At 43.2% G+C, this 24046-nt stretch overlaps 1 protein-coding gene across 18 annotated transcripts in view; it reads right to left on the minus strand.

The window, feature by feature from the left end:
* The window catches only part of SGSM3 (small G protein signaling modulator 3), a 685370-nt gene that overhangs the window by 435812 nt on the left and 225512 nt on the right, over nucleotides 1-24046 (minus strand). For 15 of the 18 annotated variants that reach the window (XM_069652912.1, XM_069652902.1, XM_069652903.1 and 12 more), the window contains one exon: nucleotides 7717-7768. In XM_069652912.1, the coding sequence (XP_069509013.1) occupies nucleotides 7717-7723 (7 nt within the window). In that variant the 5' untranslated portion in view covers nucleotides 7724-7768. Of the gene's footprint in view, nucleotides 1-7716; nucleotides 7769-15348; nucleotides 15371-24046 lie in introns of those variants that run through there. The other 3 variants (XM_069652917.1, XM_069652908.1, XM_069652911.1) reach the window with 2 other exon arrangements.

Below are 24046 nucleotides of genomic sequence, written 5' to 3' on the forward strand. Positions count from 1 at the left end.
TAACATTTTTCCCCCTCGCTGCTAACCTAACCCTGTCCCTCACTTTCTCTTCCTCCACTCTAGCAATTCATCCATCATGGTCACATCTCTAACACAGCTGGCCGTACCACCTATCTGCACTGAAACATTTCTAATATTGGCTCTGTATGTCCAAGCAGTTATTGTTACCGGTGAATGTTCCATTTACTTCCCTCCACAACCTGCTCTCGAACCTTGACTCCAACACTCCGTGTGTTCTCATTTTGCTCGATCTCTCTTCTGCCTTTGATACTGTCAACCATGCCATCCTGCTCAACCGTCTCCGTGATAACCTGGGTGGTCAGGCCCTGGCGTGGCTGACCTCTTTCCTCTCCAATCGACCCTCCCAGGTCCAACTGGGGTCCTTCCTCTCTGACATCTTTTTCTCTACCTGTGGTGTCCCCCAGGGATATAACCTCTCTCCCTGGCTTTTCAACCAGTATCTGGCACTCCTTGTCCACCGCATCGCCGCTCTCTGCCCCAACTTTCAGTGCTATGCGGATGATACCCAGCTCATTTTCAGGCTACCCTCAGCCTCCTCCTCTCCTTCCCTTATTTCTGACTGTCTGTCTGCTATCCAGGAATGGTGTGCCTTCAATGACCTCTGCCTTAATGCCAGCAAGACTGAGATTCTACTCATCGGCACCCCCACTCCCTCCTTCCCTGCAGCTCTCTGGCCGGCCTCTCTTGGCCCTCTTCCTGCAAGGCAAAAAACCTCGGGGGTCATCTTCGACTCTACACTCTCCTTCTCTCCTCACATATCTGACATCTCTAAGACGTCTCACTACCAGCTGCACCTCCTCAGAGGTATTCTTCCTTTCCTCTCCTTCCCCCTGAAGCTCACCGTCTCCAGAGCCCTGGTTCTCTCTAAGCTGGACTACTGTAACAGCCTCTATCTAAATCTGCCTACCTCTACTCTCCGCCCTCTGCAACTCATCCAGAACAGGACTGCAAGACTTGTCCTTGGCCTCAAGCCCAGGGATCGTATCTCTCCAGGTCTGAAATCCCTACACTGGCTCCCAGTGGCTGCGAGGATTAAGTTCAAAACCCTCTGCATTGTACACAAGGCCTTCTGGGGCCTGGGGCCAAAATACCTTCAACTCTCTCTTCCTAAATATCTGCCCTCTTGTGCTCTTCGCTCATCCGCCTCCAACTCCCTCAGGGTCAGCTGCTTCTCCAAGCAACGAGCTGGGTTAGATCTCTCTCCTCGGCAGGGGCCTCCCTCTGGAACAACCTTCCTGCCTCCCTGAAACTTGAGGAGAACCATCTCCGGTTCCGGAAGCACCTCAAAACCTTCCTCTTTGCTTCTGCTTTCTCCCCCCCTCTCCCCTGCTAAATTCCTGACTGAAACTGCACTGAATCTGCAACTGGGCCAATCTCATCGATCTCGGCCCTTGGCCCAGCCACTCTCCTCTTGCACTGCCTCCCTGGCAACCCCTGCACTGCGGGACTGTCGCTGTACCCCTACAGCCCCCCTTCCCAGCACTTGTCTGCACTTACCTTGCACTTGCCACCAGTTGGCCCTTATTATTATTTATCTTGTTATTCTACTTCCCCTGAACTGCACTTCCCCTCCCCTTTCCCTTGCACTTTTCCCTTCCCCTCTACCCTTGCACTTGCGCAATCTGAATGACACTTGGCCTAGTAGGATCGTTGTCTGTCTTCCCTTGTTCCCTCCCCCTGCCTTGTCGCGCCTTGAAACACTTGTGTATAGGCGCGTTATAAATAACATATCAGATCAGATCATATAACCTGCCCAGAATGTCACTCAAACTCACCACATAGTAAGAAGCTCACTGCTTCCCTTCAAATCTGATTTCTTATCTATTGTCAGGGACGTCACACGTTGGCCTTTATTCGCGGTCTTATGTTTCCGTCTGTGGAGGTTTCACAGGCCTTGGTCAAAAAGGGCAAGGTCGACTCTCTACTTGCCACCCTCTCGGTCTGCGCCGTCTTTCTCCTCCCCTTGAACTGCCATGCTGAGTTAGCTCTTACGTCGTGCGGACCGCCTTGCTCGTATTATGTTCTTGTGCTCCACGTTTTATCCTTGTGGGGGAGGCAGGGGGCTATCAGGTGTGCGTGATTCTGGTCTATTGCCTGACTTTGCCGGACCCTAGTATTGGGACAAGTCAAGTAAACGGCCCTGATGCTAGTCTGTTGTCTTTCGTGGTGTGCGAAAGTGTTCGCATGGAAAGAGGTGGGGCAGTGTTTTGAAATATCCTAACGTGGTCGGATGGGGAAAAGGTGTTGAAAGAAGAATGAGGATACTGTGTCACGCCCATCGGTGTCCCACTCCCACAGGACGCCCCCCCCCCCATCCAGGTGATCCTCCCTTACTGGTCCACCCCTAGGAACTGGATCCAATAGCAATGGCCATGTCCTGGTCACCTGGATGACAGATCCCTGGGGACTAGGTATTCTCACAATACCTAGGTGCTACCTTTAGCTCCTGCTTATCCAATCTTATTTTTGCTCTGAGTGGTAATGGTTACAAAAGATGGCATTTTAAATACCTTTAATTTTTAAAATACCACCTAGTTAGGAGTTGGGATTGAATATAACATTTAAAAAGGCATAAAGGTACACCTGCATGCAGTAAATAGAAATAACTGGACAGAGTAATTATGTGCAATGTATGAAATTCCATACACATTGCATGCCATGCCAACTCAAAGTGTTAAGTATTTTCAAAATAGGAGGCAAGGCATAAAATAAGCAGTTTTGCATAGCAATTTGCTATGCAATTCTGTCAGTTTGCTAATCAAACACTTGTGTAGCAAAGATAGCTATTTAAGTTGCCCTCTTTAATGAAAGAACAGCTCGACCTGCATTCCTCTTGACCTCTGTGCTCTCTTCCCCCTCTTTTCTCTGTTCATTTCAAGTCCTAATGGAGATAAGAGTGGAGGAGATTATTACTGCTGCACTTTAAGTGCCAATGGCATGTGTGGGAGTGCTAGGTAGGAATTTCCTTTTCTTTTTCAAATAATTGCAAACCAGAAATAATCGGGATGCTACTTTTATTAAGCTTTACAATAACATTTAGGTTAGTTTATCTAAATGTCATTGTGTCAACTATATTTCATTTTGTTGGGGAAGATGCATCAAATTGACGAGTGAACACATTTGAAAATGTACATGATCACATGATCAAATGCTTTTGATTGCAAACCTAGTTCAGTAACCTGCAGGTTGCATACATCTCGCAACTCATGCTCGACCCATGAGTGAACCCATACTCCTAGACATTCTATATTATCACCCAGTTGCTTTATACCATGTACCCTGAAATTGAGATGACCACAAACTACAATATTCATTTAGTTTGCCCAGTTCTCCGTCTGCTACGCAATCCACTGTGCCCGGTCTCTTTCTTTCCTCTTACATAATGTATACACAAAGCGAACTGGATGCTTACGCAAAGTAGTGATCAATAGTTCCATAGTTCCATCCAATCTGTACATCTACAGTTCTATTGCAATACCAAACACTGTAGTTAGCCTCCAGAGCTCGCTTTGCTTTATGATTATGATTGCATTATATATTACCACCTGCAGGAGACAGCTGGTCAAACTTTTGAGAGCCTTTATCATATCTATTTGTGTCAATACATGCAGCTAACCTTTTACAGACACTCAGATGTGGCTCACAAAGTCTTTTCGCCCACTCGCATAGTCGATTAAATGTTAAGACGGTCGAGTAGCACTTGCAAGAGATGTTTGAAACTTTTATGCAACATTAACTTTGTTTGCAGTAAATGTCAAACCAAAGTTTCACTGTGCATGGCTGGCCTCTGGGTGGCAGCAGTGTTCCAAACAAAGCAAGTTATAGTGGCATGCACATTAAAATGCGATTTGTTTACAAATATGTTGTGCTCCATTGGTATGGATCGAGTGCATTTCCCTTAGGTTGAATAGGGAAACTAAGTTATCAGACCTGCAGGTCTAGTTGAATTTTAAAGACTTTGCAATGCTTGACTTCTCTATTGTCTTATTTCAGCAGTTTGCAAAACTGCTGTATTGTTGCTCATTTCATGTCCTGGGTACAAATAACTTCTGGTGACATTAACTATATTTGTACACAATTGCTAATCAAATGTATCTGTTTGCTAATCAAAACATTTTTAATTAGCGAACTCTGCTAATCAATTTGTGAAAAATAATGTATGCCTTGAGAGGTGGTGTTACAACCATATTCATAATGAGGCCATTGAAGCAAACACTATTGCAACACTGTAAACCCGATCTCATGAATCAGCAGCCTATAAACAACCCAGTAAATACACAGGATAGAATGGGCCCAACATGCCACCACCCAACAACAGAGCAAACATGTGAGCATCCTAGAATACACCAAATACAGCAACACCTGAGCCTAGGATAGACCGTAGAAAAGCCAAGAGCCAAGAATAGACTAAAATAGGGATCCAAGAAGTCAACTACCCCAGATCTAAAGGGGAAATGTGACAAATGAACTACTGCTCTGCCGGAATATAAGTGCTAGTAGTGGTCTCTAAACCCCTACTCAGCCCCACACTTACTAAATTAGCAGTAATCTCAATCACAAAGGTGAAACAGGAACAACATGAAGTGTGCACCTACTTCACCTCCAAGGTAGACGGCAGACTACATTCAAGGATGAGAGCCAGCAAGGAAGCATCCAAAACAATAGTACTGTGGTACCAAGCTAAATGAAAGGTGCACTCGATGTTCTATAAAATAAATCGGAGTCTTTAATTAAACTAAACACGAAAACGCACTATTCAAAACAGAAACAATCTTCCCTATAAAGGAATACATGGAATATGCAGACTTTTGCACAAAAGGTATCACTCTGGTTCTGATAACGGGGGTATGTAGGCAATTGTCTTGACAGCAAAGTTAAAGTTCAAAATAATGTTTCTTAAAGAGATATATAGTGGGGTCTTAATTGTCAACTGGGCCTTAAAACTAGGCCGGGAGACAGAGCCACTAGGTTATACAATATTCTTCTTTGTAGCCTTATGTGAGTTGAACCGGGAGTCTGGATGCTATTGCAGAAGTAGTAGGGGTCAGGTCGATGGAGCAATGTCGACTAGGTTCAACATCTCGTTGCAGTTGTGGGAACGTCATGAGGATCTAAGAAGTGGAAACACAGATAGGCGAGGAGGAGCTGAAGGAGTCAGCAGGTCTATGTGCAGGGAATTCAGAGAGCCTGCTTTGGCGTTGATCGGGTTCAACCCAGGTTCAACACGGCCTCAAGGCAGTGGCTCGGAACCTGAAGAAGCTGTAGACCTGGCAGAACTGTGGTATCGAGCAGGCTCAGAGATGCTTGAAGTGGCTTAAAGGGCCAGGTGTGGAAAACCTGGTCTGGTGGGTCTTTTCAGCGGCTTGCTCAAAGTCAAAGGCACACTGTGAACCAGAGATAGTGTTGTTTGATCTTGGGGTGCTGTGGGGCCCTACCCAGGGCCTCAGAAGATATAGTAAGTCCTTCCCCCTGTCCTTCTCAGCTAGGAATGTTGCCAGGGAGCACTTGCAGTGCTGCCACATCCGTCAGGGAGAGTCCTGGGTATCAGTGCCTAGGCAGCAGGCAGACCTTGTCCAAGAGTATCTTCCTCTGAACTGGTTGAGGGAGCCCCTGACTCCCTTCTTGGAAAGCTTTATCTACACCACCAAGGGAGAGGACTTAGGTTAGACTGTACCCCAATAATGTTCCAGAGAAATCCTCATGATGTGATATGATTCCCTAAAGGGGTGGGGGTTTCACCCCCTTATATATTCATTTTGCCACAGTGGATTGGTCCATGTCAGGCCTTCTGTAAGGGGTCAATCCTAGCTGTTTTAACAAGAGAGTTGCCTTCTGATGTCAGCTCCCAGAATTTCCTGTCTGTGGGAAGGGGTGCACATGAAGAATGTGCTCGTGGGTATTTCCAAAATGGTGGGACCTCTCGCTTCTCTCCTGGGCTACTCTAAAATTCACCCTCTCCCAGACTACCTTTCATCGTAGGGACTACAGTCATTACCACTCTGCTGTGATTTCCCCCATTATGCTGGCAGGTTTTCCTTTGAAGCACTGGTCTCCTCCTTACTCTCTGGGAATATTACAATATATTCTGTCCTATTGGGAAGGTGCCAGGCCTTCTCAGCAGAGAACAAAGAGCTTCTAGGATTGTAGCCAACAGTTTGTTGATGGTGACCCTCAGCCCCAGACAGTGATGCACAAAAACTGACAGTTTTAGGAGTCATTAGAAACAAGTTTGACAATAAATGCACATCAGATGGGGTTTGGGCAATTTTAACTGCATCTTCCAATAGGTCACTACATCAAATAGATATAGCTTCTTTTGTATATTTTACCTATCTGCCACCAGGCCATGGTGGTGCACAGATCTATAATTTGGATTGTGGGAGCCCACAGTTACAGGTGGCCTATGGGTGAAATTAATTTAGATTCCAGCAGGCTGATTTTCAGAGTTGTAGATTACTCTGTTGCTGCCATACTACAAAGCAGCTGCTGGAAGGTCAGTAGGCAGGGTCCAAGAGAATGTATGTGCACTACACTTTCTAGCATGAAGTATTAGGAAAGGTAGGCCTATATAGCAGAGCTCACTTCCTCAGACAGTTACCATCATCATGTTGTGCTACAAAGATCAACACATCTCTAGATGCTTTTGGGCTCCTGTGACAGACTTCAATTTGAGTGGGTACGCAATCCTAAGGCATTTCAGAATCAAGAAAGCAGCCAGAAGCCCTTCAAAAATTCCATTGTTACAAGCCTCACCAAAATCCTGATAATAAATCGCTCTCACCAACAAATCTAAAGACATCCTCAATAGGAACAGCTCAATGTGTAGAGAAAAGCAGCCTTTTAGGGACACCACAATTACTGTCAAATCAGCACTGAAAACCCCCCTATCTGCATCCTACGGTTTATCTAAGGCTGGTTTTTGTTGCACCCTAAAACTGAAGAAGTCTACATCCACACAAGTTCAAAAAGCAAATGGTTGCTACATAAAATATTAACATTAAATGCCTATTTCGTAGAAGACAAATGGAAAAAAATCACTTGTACACCCCTCAAATATTCTCACATTTGTAATTCAAAAATCCATAGATGTATTTCAATATAGAGAAATAAATTGTATGAAACCTCCCAAACATTGAAACAGCCATGCCGGTCACCTGATCATTACCAGTATGCACATATAATAGGAGATGAAACAATCCTACAGTGTTAAAATTCCCAAGCCAATCCCAAAGCCAGCAGGTAGTTTAAGTTATAAAATAAAACTTGCACACACATACTAACCTACACACGAATCCACAAAAATGTATAGAAAACGCACAGAACCCAAAGAACATGGTGCACCTTTAGGAGAATAAACCAGCAACATAAAAATATAGATTATCTCCACATATTCCAAAAAGAAAAAAGCACGATCTGCACCAGCCAAAGAAGAAAGGCCATCATACCATATAGAGATATCCACGGGAAACGTTTGCAGCATCACAAATCTAATAACTTAGGCAAAACCCTAAATGTATGTAGTGACTGTAACCTCACAAAACCAAAAGATGTCAAGAGGCAGAGTAGAAACACTGAAACCAACTATGTGCCCAGAAAAACAAGCATGCTGAAAAAATGTAACCTGTACTCTCACCCTCCCATCCCCAAACCCAACCCAGAAAGCAGGAAAGACATTTCAGGACTGCTGTTGCTTACCGGACATGGTTCCCGACCACCTTCACAGCCAGTAGGAAGACCTGAGACTGCTCTGGAAATGAAAAAACCTTGGGATTAGCAAGAAATGTAGTCATATGGTTCTTGGGTTTTGCAATTGGGAGCAGAGGGCAGACCCAGTAAATGCTGTATTACAGAAGGGCTGGCCAATCATGCCTAGGGACTGGGGATAACGAGCACATTACATAAGGATGTACCTACAGGAATTGCCTTTAAATCTATACTCTAAAATGAACCGTTTGGGGAGAAACCACTAAATGGATTGTTTCAAAGGTAATATCAAATACATTCAGCTGGTATTTCATGGAACCTGTGACATATCATTCAACAGACGTTTCAGAATTAGCAAAATACAACATGTAATCAACGGTGTAGCCAATTTGTTTATGCCCATACTAATTGTGTTACAGGGCAACAGAAGATATACATAAACACAACAAGAAAGAGGCTCTGAAAACAGAGTGAAAACATATTTAATGTATGAAATATGAAGAGAAACCTGGTGTGAAGATGGTGTCAATCTTTAAGCAGTAAAATCAATGTATTAAATCAATAAATTAAAGGGCTAGTGTAGTCACTGAGAACCCTAATGCAGCAAATGCTCTGACACTGTATTCCTTAAATCATGTTTTAACAGTTACATTCTGTGCAGTGTAATGCAAATCTCTGGCCCCCTTCTACAAAGGCTATAGAAAGACTGAAACTTGTCTATCTGTTAAGCAACCAGGTGTTAGTATCAAGCAAGACAGTTACTGTGGGAAGTAGGGAAAATGTGGTTTTATTAATGATTATAGTAGTACACTTGTATATCGCACTATAAAATAAATGGTCTTTATATGCGGTTGAGTATTCTCATGAACATCTGTGCAGTGGGAGCTAGGAGTAATTGGGAGATTGTGCTGGGCACGCAACAACAAAACAGCGATTAACAAAGGCAAATGTTCTAGCATACACATAAAACAGACATAGGGGTATAAATGCAGACAGATTAAAGAAATGCAGGCCACTTATACTAACAACAAAACACATACATGTTGGTTACCATTTAGTACATCCAAAAACCCAGTTGCACACACGAAGCAACCCATGCAGATTCTTCAATCAGAAGTACAGATCTGAATCCTGTAGGCAGTACAGATAATAACCCTGCCCGTCATTGCAGGCATGGCCCTTTAGATGGTATAGGTATTAATTGACTCCGGTATCTTTCATCAGGTAGAACAGTGAAGGCCTTGTAAGGCCAAATAGGTAGTGATGATGTGCCATACCTATTTTGCATTAGGGGTGTCACGGTATTAGTTTTATGACGGTACGATAACCTTCTTGCCAAATGACGGTATATCATGGTTATCGCGGTATAGCAGGTGGAGTTAACTAATCCTAACAAATATTTTCTAAAAGGTCATAAATTGACAGATTTATCATCACAAACAAAACCAGGCACCCAGGGCCAGAATTGGGCTTTTCAACATACTTTCCACTGAAATGCCTTGCTTCCACCAAACACAAACACACGTGTGGAGAGGAGGAGGGGGGAGCCCTGCTGCAACTGGCAAAGCAAACTGAATAGCTTTTCTTAAGTGGTCATTTAGGCTTTATGCTCCACCACTGGCTACTGGTGAAGATGAACATGTTGCCATCTTGATAACCTGCATGCCACCGATCGATGGAGGCTGATGGTAGTATACGTTTGTGCGCATATACACACACAGACACACACACACAGACGCACTCTCTTTACGTTACAGCCTTTAGTTTACTTGCGGGCCAAAAGGTGTTCAGTACTCACGGACATGTTACCCTTTGGTATGGCAGCAGGGAATACCCACAGAGATGAGTGAATTTCGCAGTGTGACTTATTATATGTAAATTCAATGATAGAACCAGGGAAATCCCCCATTGCCATATGTTTAGAGAACATTATCCATTATAAATATATAAACCCCAAAGCCGCCAACCCAAAGTAAACCCTTTTCCTTCTTGGCACTGTATCTATTCTTCCTATTGCTAACATATTGATTTTGTGTCAGGCACGTGTGGTTTATGGAATGGCATTAAAAACTGCTCCAACTGAAACTACTTGGCAGACGGCACATCCGACAGTGCAAGACCAAGACTGCGCAGCACTTGCTTACTGCAGCCTTTCCAAATCAGATTGAAAAGCACACTTTACGGTATGAACGGTATAACGGTATAAACAATGTGACGGTTATTATTGTTCAATTAAGTGGTTCACGGTATCTTTAACGGTATACCGTTATACCGTTACATCCCTATTTTGCATCATGGCACTAACAGGCAGTAGGGGTAATAATGAACCCTGTGAGGCAGCATGAATACAGGCACATTATGATGTATACAAGCCCAATTAACCAGTCAATGTATAGCCCCAGTAGGCATTTTCCATTGAGATGATCCCATTAGGAGTATGACTGTGTTGGGGACTTGTTGACCAGGCCAAACAAGCTTATGTTCGGGTCAGTCTATCCTCGGGTTTCTGGGTTTCCAACCAGTTTTTATGATAGCAGTCCTGTTCATCATATTAAGACTTAACCCAGCATGTGGTGATTTACTAACGTGATTCAAAGGCAATAGGGACAAAGCAAGGGATGTCATGCTTTCCATAGTCTGTAGTGGGGAAAGGCTGGGGAGAGTCTACCCCTATGCCTTCTTGGTAGTCAACAAGCCAATCCAAGCCTGGCAGAGCGGAGGCAATGCCCTCAACTCCTTGCCACAAAGCCACTTCCCGCACCACAAGTATGAGCGCTTGTATAATGATTCTCATACACTTTTCTCAACATCAATTGATTATGCTCTTCTTCGTTACTGGGATGAGTACGATTACTCCAGTAATGATTCTTATTGGTTTCACAGGTTCCTGCCATTAGAGTCTCTTTATCTATATTGGGACGAGTATGAACATTCCCATATGACTTCTTACTTACTTCACTTACTTTTAATACTATCGTTCCTTTTTCGGTGCTGGGACAAGTGGGAATACTCCCATCTGGCTTTTCCATCCCCCTCCGGGTCCCTCTTCGCTTGGTCAGGTTGGCCTGGTATCTTTCCTTTACATCTCTTCCTTCGTTCCTCAAATTGGTCTGTTCCCCAGTATCTCAGTCAGCGGCTCGCTCCTTCGGACCTGGGCAGCATCTGCGTTGTTCAATGGGCCTGCATAGTCACGCAACCGCTTACCGTTTCATTGCTCTTCGGACGCTGCGCGATCTGCTTCAATTCTCCTCTTCAGATTAAAGCAAAGCTGTGCGTCTCTGTCTGGCTTTCGTCTCTTCGCTCTAAGGATTCCAAGCAGCCAGCCTCTGCTCAGTGCTGGCGTGCGAGCACTTTTGTATCTCGCGGGTTTCTCCTTCTCTGCTCCTCTCTTTTCATACACTACATAACCGTGGGACTTCCCTGGCGTAGTGTTGTAATACTTTCTCTCCATTTCGTATTGCTTCTTTTCTCATCCACTGGTCGTCTTCTTCATCTCGGTGAATAGGAATTCTTTATTTAAGGAATAGTTAGTTTCGAGTTTCTTTAAGTGAACTATTAGAAGACACATTTGAGGAGGTATTGTTGTTCTGTCTTCTAGGGAGTTCCTCATCGGAACGAGATTCCTTTTCCCCCAAAGGGGGAGTTTAACCGAGTGAGGTGCCACTTCTCTATCCCCCTAAGGAGGGTATTGCAGAGTGCGCTCCCCTCCATAGCCTCACAGGAGGGGGCTTCCCGCTTGGGGAGAAGAGACAAATTCCCTCGATTTGTCACACAACCTATCCAACAATAAACGTGACAAGCAATTTTGTATTCCCACTACCTTTGTTAATTGCTTCGTCATTCCTGACCAGGAAGTTATTCCTACCCATGATACCTCACGTCCACCCAATCCGGTAGCCATACTTGAGTGGATTAATCTTATTGAACTCCCTTCCACCTCCACCTTGGAAAAGAGGGGACAGGGTTGTTAGGAAGAATCACATGCAGTACCCTTTGGGAACACTACATGCAATTAAGACTACAAGTGTCAGTACAATTTCACATTTGGTACAAGCCTGTACTACACAGTTATGTGGTAGAAGTGGCTGAGCAGCCAGGCGTATCTCAAGAGTTGAGTGAGCAATAGAACAAGTTACACAAAGGACCAACCAATATAGTGATTCAAACAAACACTTACTCAAGGTTTCTTGGTAAAAGAATATACATTTATTTACACAGTCAGTTTGAAAACATTACACTAGCAAGAGCAGCTCAATATCATACTAATACACTACAAATACACAACCAATAAGTTACTGAACATGTTCAGCTCCCCTGAAGTGGGAGCAAAATGGCACTTCAGATACTTTAAAAAGGGGTAAAAATACAAGGTTATAAGAAATCAACAGCACAAATACGTTCATAGGCAGGGCAAAGGGTTTCAGTAAACTACAACCAGCAATTCAGTTCATAGGCCTGGCCCAAAGTCAGTGGTTCAGAGTCTTTGTATAGGATAGCGCAGTTCTGGTAGTAAACGGTTAAGTCTTTGCCACAGAGTTTAGAAGAATTTGGTTAGGCGAAAAGTTAGACGAATGTTTAGGGAAGGACAAGCCTTCGAAGTTAGGAAAGTTACACGAACTTTCGCAATGGCCGAAAAGATTTCTGGACTGCGTATGCACAGTACCTTTAAATTGAAGAAGAGCTGTAGCTGAGGCAGTTGTTCCTAGCAGCTCGAGCAGATCTCGCTGTTCCTGAGCTTCAGTCGTGGGGACAAGAAGGAGGACGTTGGGAGGTTCCTGAACTGCCCAGGGATGAGGCCACAAGCTTAGCAAAATGTTGGTTTAAGGTGCGAGTGCCTTAAAGACCACAAACTGGTATCCTTCCCACTGGCTATCCAGTTTTCCACAGCACTCTGCAGAAAATTCGACCAGGAGGGGACGGTGTCCAGGCGGCTTACGAGTTAGTTGTTCCCACCAAACTCAAGGGAAGAAGTTAACCTTGAAGGGCTTCTCTGTCGATGGAGTTTCAGGCAATTCGGACCTGCAGCAGAGCATCACCAGTCGTTCAGGAGTTGCAGCAGTCCTCTTCCTTCAGCTCGTCTTTGGTTTTTTCGTTCCAGTGGTCGACTCTGCTTTCCAAGTCCCAGAGACCTGCTTTTAAACAGTCCCCCCCCTCATTCATTCCAGCCTGGCTGTCACTCACAAAGCAGGGTGGCTGTCCTTGCCGGAGAGCCAGCCGGCCAATCACGCCAGAGTGCATTCAGGTCTCCTAGGAGACTAAGCACAGGGAGTTTCGGGCACCTCCCTCACATCCTGTCCATCCCAGACACCCTGGCGCTAGAGGAGGGCTTCAGCACTGAAGCCCGCCAAAGGCCAACGAACAAAGGGACCAAACCTGGTTTTGCGCGCAGAGACAAACACAAGAAGGACCTTTCCTAAAAGAAATTTTGAAAAAAGTTGACTGGAGTCTGTTTTTACAGATAGGTCCTGGTCGCCATCTTGAAAAACATGGCTGACGCGATTTTTAGCTACTGTTCGCGGTCGGGACAAATCATGGTAGTTTGATCTAAACCATTGCCACCAGCCATTTAAAGTAGGAAAGGGTAACATTTGACTGCAATATGAGTGTTTTAACTCAGGGAAGCTAGGCAACCCCTCCAGCACTCCATAGGAAGATAGTGTGCTGGGTCTGTAAATGTAAACAGTCTAGTAAAGTCAATTTAACTTTACATACTCTGGGAGACAGTCAGTCCCAGAGAAGATATTTAAACCTTGGGAAGTCTGAAAGACATCCCTGTGCCACTGCACTGAAGGTGCTGTGTGACACACAGAAAAAGATTATACCTATGGAGTGGTTTTAAAACTCCACAACCAAAGAACACAAAAATAAAATACACATCAAAATACATGGAAGAGTGGGAAAAAAAAAGGCTCTCACTTCCCAGGTAAAAATAAAATCAAATCCTAGAAATCCAGCAAAGTTACTGGGGGTCTCAAAGGTAAGGGAACTTAGCACATTTTGAGAATTCTCCCTAACAAGGGTCCTTTCAAAATATGGAGTCTTCCTCATTCCATATTTCGTTCATTCATTTCCTCTGGCCCTGATTTTTTAGGATACGTGTCTAATGGAACTTCTTTAATAGCTGTGCAGCATGTACCAACAATTCTGGTTCCCAGGATCTATAATCTAGACCATATCTTTATAAATGTATTATATTTTAGCTAATCTCTTATGATCCTACAATCATAGTAACTCCTTGACCTGAAAATCGTCTCCCTCTCTACAATAATAGGATTCAGTACTGCCATATTCTGTTTTTCTATCAGCACTGGCTTCAATAAAGACACATGCCTTTGTTTGCCATTTGTCTGGTAACTGCATCACTACTGTATCTGAAATGGCCCTACAGAACAAGGAGCAAATGACAGCATCAACTCTTGGCCCACCCCATTGTGAATTCTCCCTCCTAGGTTGAAACTCATGCATCGTGAGGAACAGGGAAAACTTGGCTGAGGAATGAATTTGGTTATTATAGGCACATTCCACTAGTGCTAAACACTTGGCCCAATTATCTTGTAACTCGGTTCATAAAGCATTCCAGAAGTTGTTCCAATGTCTTTGCCCTTTCCATATTTACCCTTTCCATTTGTCCATCACAATGTGGGTGATATCTTGTGGACTATGTCATGTTACATGTAATGCCTTACAAAAACCAGAATGAAATTATCTCTTCATAACCCATGGTGCATATTTTGCACTCACCACATGCCATTAGCTAGTGGTATTTGACTCTTGCCGAGTAAGAAATGGTGTGCTATGTGTATGTGAGTTGAGGTGGCAAGTCACTTTTATGCCTGGCAAGTAGCTTGCAACATGAATTCCCCCTCCCTCCTCAAACTGGCATAATAGCCTCACCAACGCTCTTCACACACTCTTTACTCTTGCACAGGATTAGAAATTGTTGGGAGCTTTTTAGCACCTGCTTCTACCCTAGGAGAGCCTGGTTAGATAAAAACCAACAGCTAGCAGGAGCTAGTTTTGGCTCCTTTGATGAATCCAATGGAGTCATCACGGATTCCCTAGCAGAAACCTCCTCCCATGTGACAGCAGCGGCTACCTGATCCTGACCCTGGGGGCGGCTATATGGGGGAGGATCTCATAGTCAGAGAGCCTCTGGGGAGATGTCATGGCTTCATTGGATGATGCATGGTATCCCCCCCATTTGCCCATGAAGAAAACCCCTTAATACGCAATTCTTTGATGACCTATTGCCATGGATTTATACCCTCTTTCAGGGAAAACGGAGAAACCCTTTCCCAAAACCATTTCGGCCAAACTTCCATCCCTGAACAAAAGGGTATAAGCTCCAAGACTGTCTTTTGCATTTCTAATTATCATTCATGTAGAAGAGTCCAATTAATGTCCAAGTAATCTGCAATAGTTAACATCAATGGACTCCATCTCCCACAATTTTCCCAAGTACTGGGATGAGGAGGAAGAAGGGAGCAATACAGAATGGAAAAAGCCTCAAGCTCAATGAGCATGCTAGTTATTTTCAGAATACACCTGTGCACAGGACATTTAAAGATCGAAAACCAACTGCAAGAGACTGCTGCGTCTGCTCTCTGGGAGAAGTCGTCGCACCTCTCTGAAGGCTTGTAGAAGTTGGAAGCATGAACCAGTCTGGAAGAATCGAAGGGCTTGCCAACAAGGAGGCAGAAGAACGCTGTGCAAGCAGGATATTCCGCAGACACGCCAGTAGCCAAGGGAGAAGACAGCATTTCACCTACCGGGAGCTGAAACAAGACAGGCGTTCTGAAGCAAAGCCACAAAAGATACTGGGACGACATGAAAGCAGTCCAGAGTGCAACGCTGGCGGCAAAGCGTTGCTCTGTAAATGCAAACAGGACCAAATATGTCACACAGAGCTAGTGAGCTCACACAAGCAAAGTGGGGACCCCAGGGTGTTTCCGTGACCACGACAAATACAAACTGTAAAGATTGAAACTGCAGCAGGAGAGGCATTAAAGAGACGGATTGCAAATCAAGGAAACATATCACGAACAAAGACCCACAACATATAGGAGTGTATGGAATGCAAATATGGAGGGAAACAGTGCAATTGTGGAATCAGTCTGATGTACAATATCCAAGAAGATGTATGCAATTGTGGAGGTAAAATATAAGAAATCCTGGCAGGCGAGTAAACCAGGCAATCACAAGTGCATGAAATGTTCTGGAGGGGGTAGTATACCAGGCAGTTGCAAATCGACAGGCAGTCCCAAGAAAGGATACAAAGCTGTGTTTGCTGAACGCAAAGGAACTTTGGCTTTGGAAAAACTGTGTTAGAGAAACAATATTGAGAAAGAACCCAAAGGAAGAATCGCCCTCTGGAACCAAGTTTGTTTTACCTTGGAGAACATTTATGTTGGAGCTGTTCCATTTTCCTTTATGAACTCCTGTTGCAATCACTAGGTTGAAGATATTTCCCTCTTCACATTATTGTCTGGTTTGTAGTATGAGGGTAATTGGTTCATCATTTGTGGTTATAAATTTGCAATGTACATAATGCTATATTGTTATTCCTTTTCATAGAAAAAGTCTCTTTTCCGATAGAAAATGTCTATTTGTGAAAAGCCTTGATACGCGTTTCCCCACTTAATTGGCAGTGGTTCATCAGGAGGGTTTAGCTTAGGTTTTCATTGATGTATCCAATTTAAAGGAAATACCTGTTGAAAGCTGTCTTGCTTGAATTCCTGTAGTGCTGCTTCCTTGGTTTTGAGATGCCCCCTTCCTCTGCCTCTTGTGCGGTTTCTTGGTATCAATGTACTCTGTTTTATGCCATCTTGATGCGAAATGTTGAAGCTTATGTTGGATAGTTTGTTCTCGCATTTTTGTGTTTTTGTATTCTTCTAAAAAAGGACATGCCAATGTTGTTGAGGTTTGGGCAGGTGTTGTCTATTGCTCCATCTCACTTTCACTGGTGGATTCCATATCTGATGTTGAGGGGATGTGATTGTATTGTGACTGATTGTTGTGGTCCTTTTGCTGTGCTTCTTAAAGGTCTCTCATCATGTTTCTTTTGGAAGGTATATATCCTTTAATATTTATAGTCTTGGTCATCTCTTAAACATTCTCTGTTATTTTTAGTTTTTCGGTAAAGTTAGCAAGATAATTGTCTAGAATTTGGTAGTTTTTAAAGGATTTTTCTGGAAGGTTTAATTCTTCTATTTTAGCTTCAATAATTTTAATTTCATTCAGTCTTCTCATAAATTTTATGGGATTGATCTATGACTTTGGTCATCATCTATTTTAAAGTATTGACTAGCAGTTGTTCCGAGTCATTCAAAGCTTCTAAGTCTTCCTCTTTGAAAGACGGAAAGATACAGATTCTGAGACCTATTGGAATTCTTCCTACCTCCAAATACATTTTAAGGGTTTTGATTTCCCACCATATTGATAGCTTTTTTTTGGACAGTGCTTCCAATTGTTCAAATAGTTTCTTAATTGAGGTGGTAGTAGAGATACGATGGTGTGGTTGTAGGTTTACCATGTCCATGAAATTTAAAGTCCAAAGTAAGATGGCTGCCACAACATGCAAACTTGATGATGCAATCGCAGTAATGAACGTGGTGGCGTCATCGTGTGGCCATTTTGAACAACGTAGATGTAAAATGACCTTCCGGGACAAACGTATCCAACCTTTTTCGTGTAAAACTGGGGAGTCAAATTGCAAAATAATGTTACTCTGCATCCCCAGCTAGAGGTTATTTTGGTATTTATCATGATTACGTGTTAGATTACAAGATAGGTATTCCCATATTCACAGGACTAGATTCCGCAACCTAGAGAACCCATTGGTAAACTGAGGAAGAGCCACAAGCCTGCCCGAAAAAGCAGGGTAAGTCGCCCATTCAATAATCACAAAACAAGTATCATATGCAGTAAATGTCATACAGGATATAAACCCAATACAATTTAGCAAGCTATATATTTATCTAATTCGAAATTAATGTGTGTTCTCAAATTGTGCAAAATTAAGATATTTACTTAGTTTCATTTTAAAAAGAAAAATTTAAATCACGTTCATTTTTCTTTTTTGAACTGTTATTTCCTTTAAATTAGATACAGCAATGCAAATTTAAGATTAACCCTCCTGATGAACCACTGCCAATTAAGTGTCGAGGCTTTTCACAAACAGAAATGTTCTATTAGAAAAGAGACTTTTTCTATGAACTGACAACATAAGATCTTTTCTTGCAAAAAGGAACAACAATATAGCATCCTGTACATTGCAAATTTATAACAACAAATGATGAACCAATGATCTGACCATCTACTGAATAAAACAATGTTTTGAGCATATCAACTTTGCAAGCAATTTCTTCCTGAACAATTATGTTGGCGCATCTTGGATAATCCAACTGAATACCAAGAATGTATAAACAATACTGGGCAACCACAGTATTTGGACATCCATCTTGCTGACAACACAACCTATACTTACTAAACCAATTTAGGACTTGCCACAGGCAGACTAAGACTGCATCTTTTCCCAACGAATAGTTAATATTCTAATCATTGCTCCTGACAGAATAACAGGGTTTTGCTTCCCGTCTTCATGCTCTCCCAACCTTGATAATGTGTCTGCATTCTGGTGCGTGTCATTTGCCGATATGCCACTGTACATTAAAACCACAAACCATACATAGTGCTTAGGGGTTCTTTGTAAACTTTGTACTTGAAAAAAAAATCTTTGTATGATTGGACCAAACTTATACAGCCGCATTAAAGCCCTCTACGAAATGTCCCGAATGTGCAAATTCCTCCTTGATTAAAAGTAGTTGCCTATCATATTTTGTAGTTGCACTCCCGAGTCATCCAGGTCATCTTACCTAGAAAATAATGCAATTGGAGAGATGTTCCCCAAAGTCTCATTGTGCTGCAACAATATTAACCACTGAAGACCCCGCTAAGAAATCTGTATCCACAAACTGCTTTTCCAAATTCGGATTGGTAAGAATGGGTGCTAAACAAAGAGTTCTTTAATCAGTGAATCAGGTCTTCCTGTTCTTTCCACCCATTTCAAAACTAGGACCCTTTCATGCCAACTTATGATAGGTGCTACAATTTCTAAAAAAATGTTATGGATGTAACTATTGGAAATATCAAAAACGTTTGCACCTCTTTTACTGACTTTTATTGCCGGCATTTCAGCACTACTTTCACCTTGCTTGGGTACATTTCTACTCCTTATATTGTGGTCTTAAATCTCAGAAATGTGACTTCATCTTGAATTCACATTTCACCAATTTAGAAATGAATGATGCAGCCCTAATCTACGTAAAACGTCTTGTACTTGCTTCAAGTGATCAAGTACATTTTCTGAGAATGCCAATTTATCATGGAGAAATACAACAACAAATTTAACTAATGTGTCTCGAAAAATATTGTTCATCAATGTTAAAATGTGGGCAGGGTATTACATAGCCCAAACGCCATCACTAGGTGCTCAAAGTGCCATATTGTCCAATAAATGAGGTTTTCCATTCATCACCCTCTTGTATTCTTACTAAATTGTACTCTCCAAACAGGTTCATCTTTCAGAATATCTTGGCTTTCTTGAATTGGTCCATAAATATGGATATTAAAGGAAATGGATATTGGTTACTCGTGGTTATCAAATTGTATTCCCGAAAGTCAATATATGGCCTTAATGATCAGTCAGCCTTATGGATTAAGACGATTGGAGCAAGGGATGAAGACATACAATTTTATTTTCATCTACCCTTCTTCATAGCTACTCTTTTTTAACTGTTTATGCATACATTCACCCATGTGGAATTTCTGCATTAGGCATTAACTCAATAGGGCAATCGTAATACCTATGCTGGAGCAGTTCTTCGCATTCCTTCTCTGAAAATACATTCTAAAAATCATATTGCCTTGGTAAACTCTCCAGCACTTTGACAGCCTTTATTACTGCCCCAAACATTGCCTGATAACACATTTCTCATTTCTTGTCATTACAATATTACTTACACCAAATAGATGAATACTGATTGCCAGTTTCTCCCCATCATTATATGGGTTGTGCCTCCTAAACCAAGATGTTCCCAAGATCAGTGGAAAATCTTGTGAGAAAATGACATTCAATTGTATTTCTTACCTCCTTGTGTAACCATATTAGTAGGTAATCGCCATATAAACTTCTGCTGAACTCAATGGAAATCCACCTACTGTGTCATCACTATTTCGAGAACGGATTTTCTCCTGGAAAGTCCGTTCTCGAAATAGCATTCATGAGCATAAAAATCATGGTCAAATCCCTGGATGTTCCTGAAGCTAATAGCGCAATTACTGCTAAGAACCCCATTACTAACGATATAAATACTAGAATAAAATAAATGCAGATGATTGAGGATGGTCTGAAATCTTACTGTCCTCGACTCATGTTCATCTTTCAAGATTAGGCCCTGGCGATTCCTGACAAATGTGGACAGTTACGTTCATAGTGGCCTGACTTCCTGCAAACACAGGCATTAATTCTCTTTCCTTCTTTCTTTTTCAGTTGTCATTAATGTTTACATTACATTTTTTGTTTGCATGCATTAATTTACATGGGTTACTTACCCCCGACAGTCTAACTCTCCCCGTCATCACCTCTGCTGCTTTATTCCTAATGAAAGGCTTCCTTCTCTCTACTTCTTTTTGTTAACTCTGTTGGTTTTAACCTGTGGGGCTATCTAATCAATGGGTTACTAGTTCCTGAATTGTGGGCCAATTTACCCCTAAAGATAATAGGTCTTTTAAACACTCCCTTAATCCATCATAAACCGCTGCAGCTAATACGGACTTCTACCACTGAGCTACAGCTCGTAACTGTTGGAACTTAGGCAATATAGACTACCAAATCCATGGTTCCTTGTATAAGAGTCAATAGTTCCATGTGGACTTTTTGTGTTAAAGGTTTTTGTTCTTACTTAGTTTTTAACTCATTGTTTTAAGTCTGTGTACATATTGCTGTGACACTCATGTAGTTAGTCACACACAGTAATCCAATTGCATGCATCACTCCCTCTCACTCACGGTCCCCTCTGCAGGGGACTCCGCGCCTTGGCTCCAGAAGAATGCTTTTGACATCACATGCCGAAACGTCCATGAACCTTAGTGCAACCTTGCAGGTGCCCTTGCGTTTCACCTCATCCGGGGTTTGATAGACGTCAAAGGGCCATAGGGCTCTAAGGGAATGGGGAGGTCGGATGCACCGGCACCATTCGTGAATGGTGCCGGTGCATCTGACATGCTCTGATCGCGGGTGCCGGTACGCCCGTCAGGTCAGAGCTGGCGGGAGGGAAGGCACCCGCGAGCAGAACTCGTAGTTTGCTGGTCCGGTAACAACGGTACCGGCAAGCTTACCGGTACCATTGTTATCGGACCAGCAAACTTATAATGAGGCTCACTCTCTTCATTCACCATACACCGACTCTCACACCAAGTTCCCTCACCAACCTATACCTCAGCTTATAAACGCTCTCTGTAATTGTCCTCCACTATGTTGCAATGTCCTTCATCCACCTGGTCTCTCGATCTGCCTTCTTCAGTGACCTTACCCAAACAAACCACACTGCCCTGTTCTCTGTGTCCCCTTTTATTCTTCTCCTCCCCCTTCCATTAGGTTCTGGCATCCACCTGGTTCCCCATGCCAATCTACCTTTTTCTCCACCAGGGGCCAGGTTGAAGAGATAGGAACACGCAAAACCCTCTAAGCACAGGTCTGCCAGTAACCCGCAATGGCAGCCCGCTACAATCAAAGTCGATTTCCGAGTCCATGGGGGATGTGCATCTGAATTGCCGGCTGCTGTAGGCTTGCTATTCACTGCCGGCTCTCTCGCTGCCGGGTTGTACGTTCCTGCCTCTGCTCAAGGTTTTCTAGGCTCTGTAGCCCCGTAACAGAAGAAAGAAAATAGAGGGCAGAATGAGGAATGGACGATATGGAGCAAGCAAAAGTGTCACTTGACAAATGCATCCATAAACATGTAAAAGAAACAGTTATTGGGGCCCTCCCAACTGCCTCACTCTGCCTCTGGGGCAAGACTGGTTAACGCAAACACCACTGTAGGCCTCCTGAGTCAGGTTGAGAGGGATCCACCATCCTCTTGAAAGGGTCAGCTCTTTGACCCTTTCACGCCACTTAGAAGTGCTTCTCTTGGCATCGGGTGGATTGTCTATCCGCTGAAGGGATTAACTTCTTCCATAAAAATAAAGCTGGGTTGATCTCTTCAGTTAACACAAACACATTTTTTAGACTGCCTTGAGCCGTTAAAAGGGTGGTGCTTTTCGGGGAGTTAGTTAATGAACTGAAGAGGTTAAAAGGTTCTGACCTGCAACTCCAGCATCAATAAGTAAGATATGCCACACTAAGGTGGGAGCAGATATTAAAAACTCAAAAACGAACCAATATTTCACACTTGCTTGTAGAAAAGCATTTTTCCCCAGCAAGATGACAATGTCCTCGAAAATCTGACCAGAGATGTACTTCTGGTTATGTTGAGCAAGACATAGGACCCATGGAGCCCAAGCATAGCCAAGTACAAATCATATTCTGACCGACACACGCACAGAATAGCTGTGGTGGTGACCATCTTAATCCTCCTGCTACCACATCAAGCTGACGTGAGAAGTGGGGGGTTCCACCACTCAGCTGGGCATAGTGGAGAGAGGAGTTCAGGAATTGAGTACCAGACTGACATCAGACAAATAACATAACATTCTTCTATTTCAGCCACTTCTGTCCTACAAATGAAAAGTCCTCCAATTGACAGTAACACTGGAGGTACACAATCATTTTAAGAGTGCGCAGAAGCCGGAGTGTGGGTGGCTTTGACCACTACAAGATCGCACCACATCTCCGCCTGCCAGTTTATGTCAGTTCCATCCAGCAATGATGGATACAGTCTCCTATGGGGATTTGGTTTTGTTTTTTTCTTAAATTAATTGCTCTTTGTCTTTTACCTTTTCAAGCTAGGTTCAAAGATTCCAACCATGCAGTTGAGATTTTTAAGCAACTGATCTAGATTTTTCACGTGGGAGATGTTCAGGGGCTTCAAACAAGATGGATCAACGTAGTCACCGTTGTTGCCTCCATTTACAGTAACATTTCCCAAGCAGGTCTGAAATACTGACCAAGGATTTTCCATCGATATTTATCCTGCGGTAGCTGGCTTTGCTGAATAAGAAGAAATCATATTTTACTTCCCCAAACTACCACCCACTGCACCTATCCCTTCCCCTTATAACATTAAATGTTTTGTTCCTATATTGTACACAGAGGAACAGTCCAATGAGGATGAAGAAATGCATGGTTCTTTGCCATGTTAAAATAGGGGATTCCTATGAGGTTTCAGTGGGGAGTTAATCCCGTGACACTGGATTCAAAGTCACAATTTTGATGTTGAAAATTGCTAGTTGGTCAATGCAATTTTTGGGGGACCCCTAAACATTTTTCAAAACATATACTTTAAACCAGTCCTAGCATATTTGGGGAACGTGCTGGATAGAGGATCAGGGCACCTTGGGGAAATTTCTTGCCCACTAGTGATCAAATTGATGACCATCAAACAGAAGTCTGAAAAGAGCCAAGCAGTTGTCGTCCTCAGAGGACACTTCCGTTGGTGGAGTCAAGATGGGTAATGGCTCCTCCCACTAAACCCACCCTTTCAGCCAGAGCCTTGCTCACATGTTCAACTTCTGTCTAAATCCCTGCTGTTCCTGCTAGACGTAGACACTGGTAGAGGCAGAGCCAGTCTCAATAATCTGGGGACATGGTGAAGCTTGAAAAGCAGCTGCACGGGCAAGCACCCCAGGTGAAATGACCAGGGTTGGGTGTGGACACAAAGGAAGCATGTGTGAAACATTTGGATTGTGGAGGGGCTTACATAGGGCAGGTCACTGATTGCAAAACTACCCAAATGGGCAATTGTGAGGTACCAATACCCTCTGCAGCACGGCAAATCTACCTTGCTCATATTCTCACCTCCATCTTCACCTTTGTCCTCCTCTCACCCCATCTCAACAAGCTTCTATTTCGTGTTTTCCTCTCATTCCCTTATGACCCATTCTCCTTGCCTCTGCCACTAACCCCATCCTCCTGGAACTTCTGATTCTACATTTCTCATAATGTCACAAACATTGCCACCTGACCTCCTTGAGCGTCCATCTCTGCCTTTTTTTTAATTCTCTGAGCTCCATCTCCATCTCTGCCTCACATGCCTATCCCCCTTCTTCCTTGTGTGCCTCTACCACTCATCTTTATAGCTACCCCATATTCATTAATTGCTAT

Source organism: Ambystoma mexicanum, chromosome 3q (assembly GCF_040938575.1).
Source record: "Ambystoma mexicanum isolate Mex_15411 chromosome 3q, UKY_AmexF1_1, whole genome shotgun sequence".
NCBI classification, from domain to species: Eukaryota; Metazoa; Chordata; class Amphibia; order Caudata; family Ambystomatidae; genus Ambystoma; species Ambystoma mexicanum.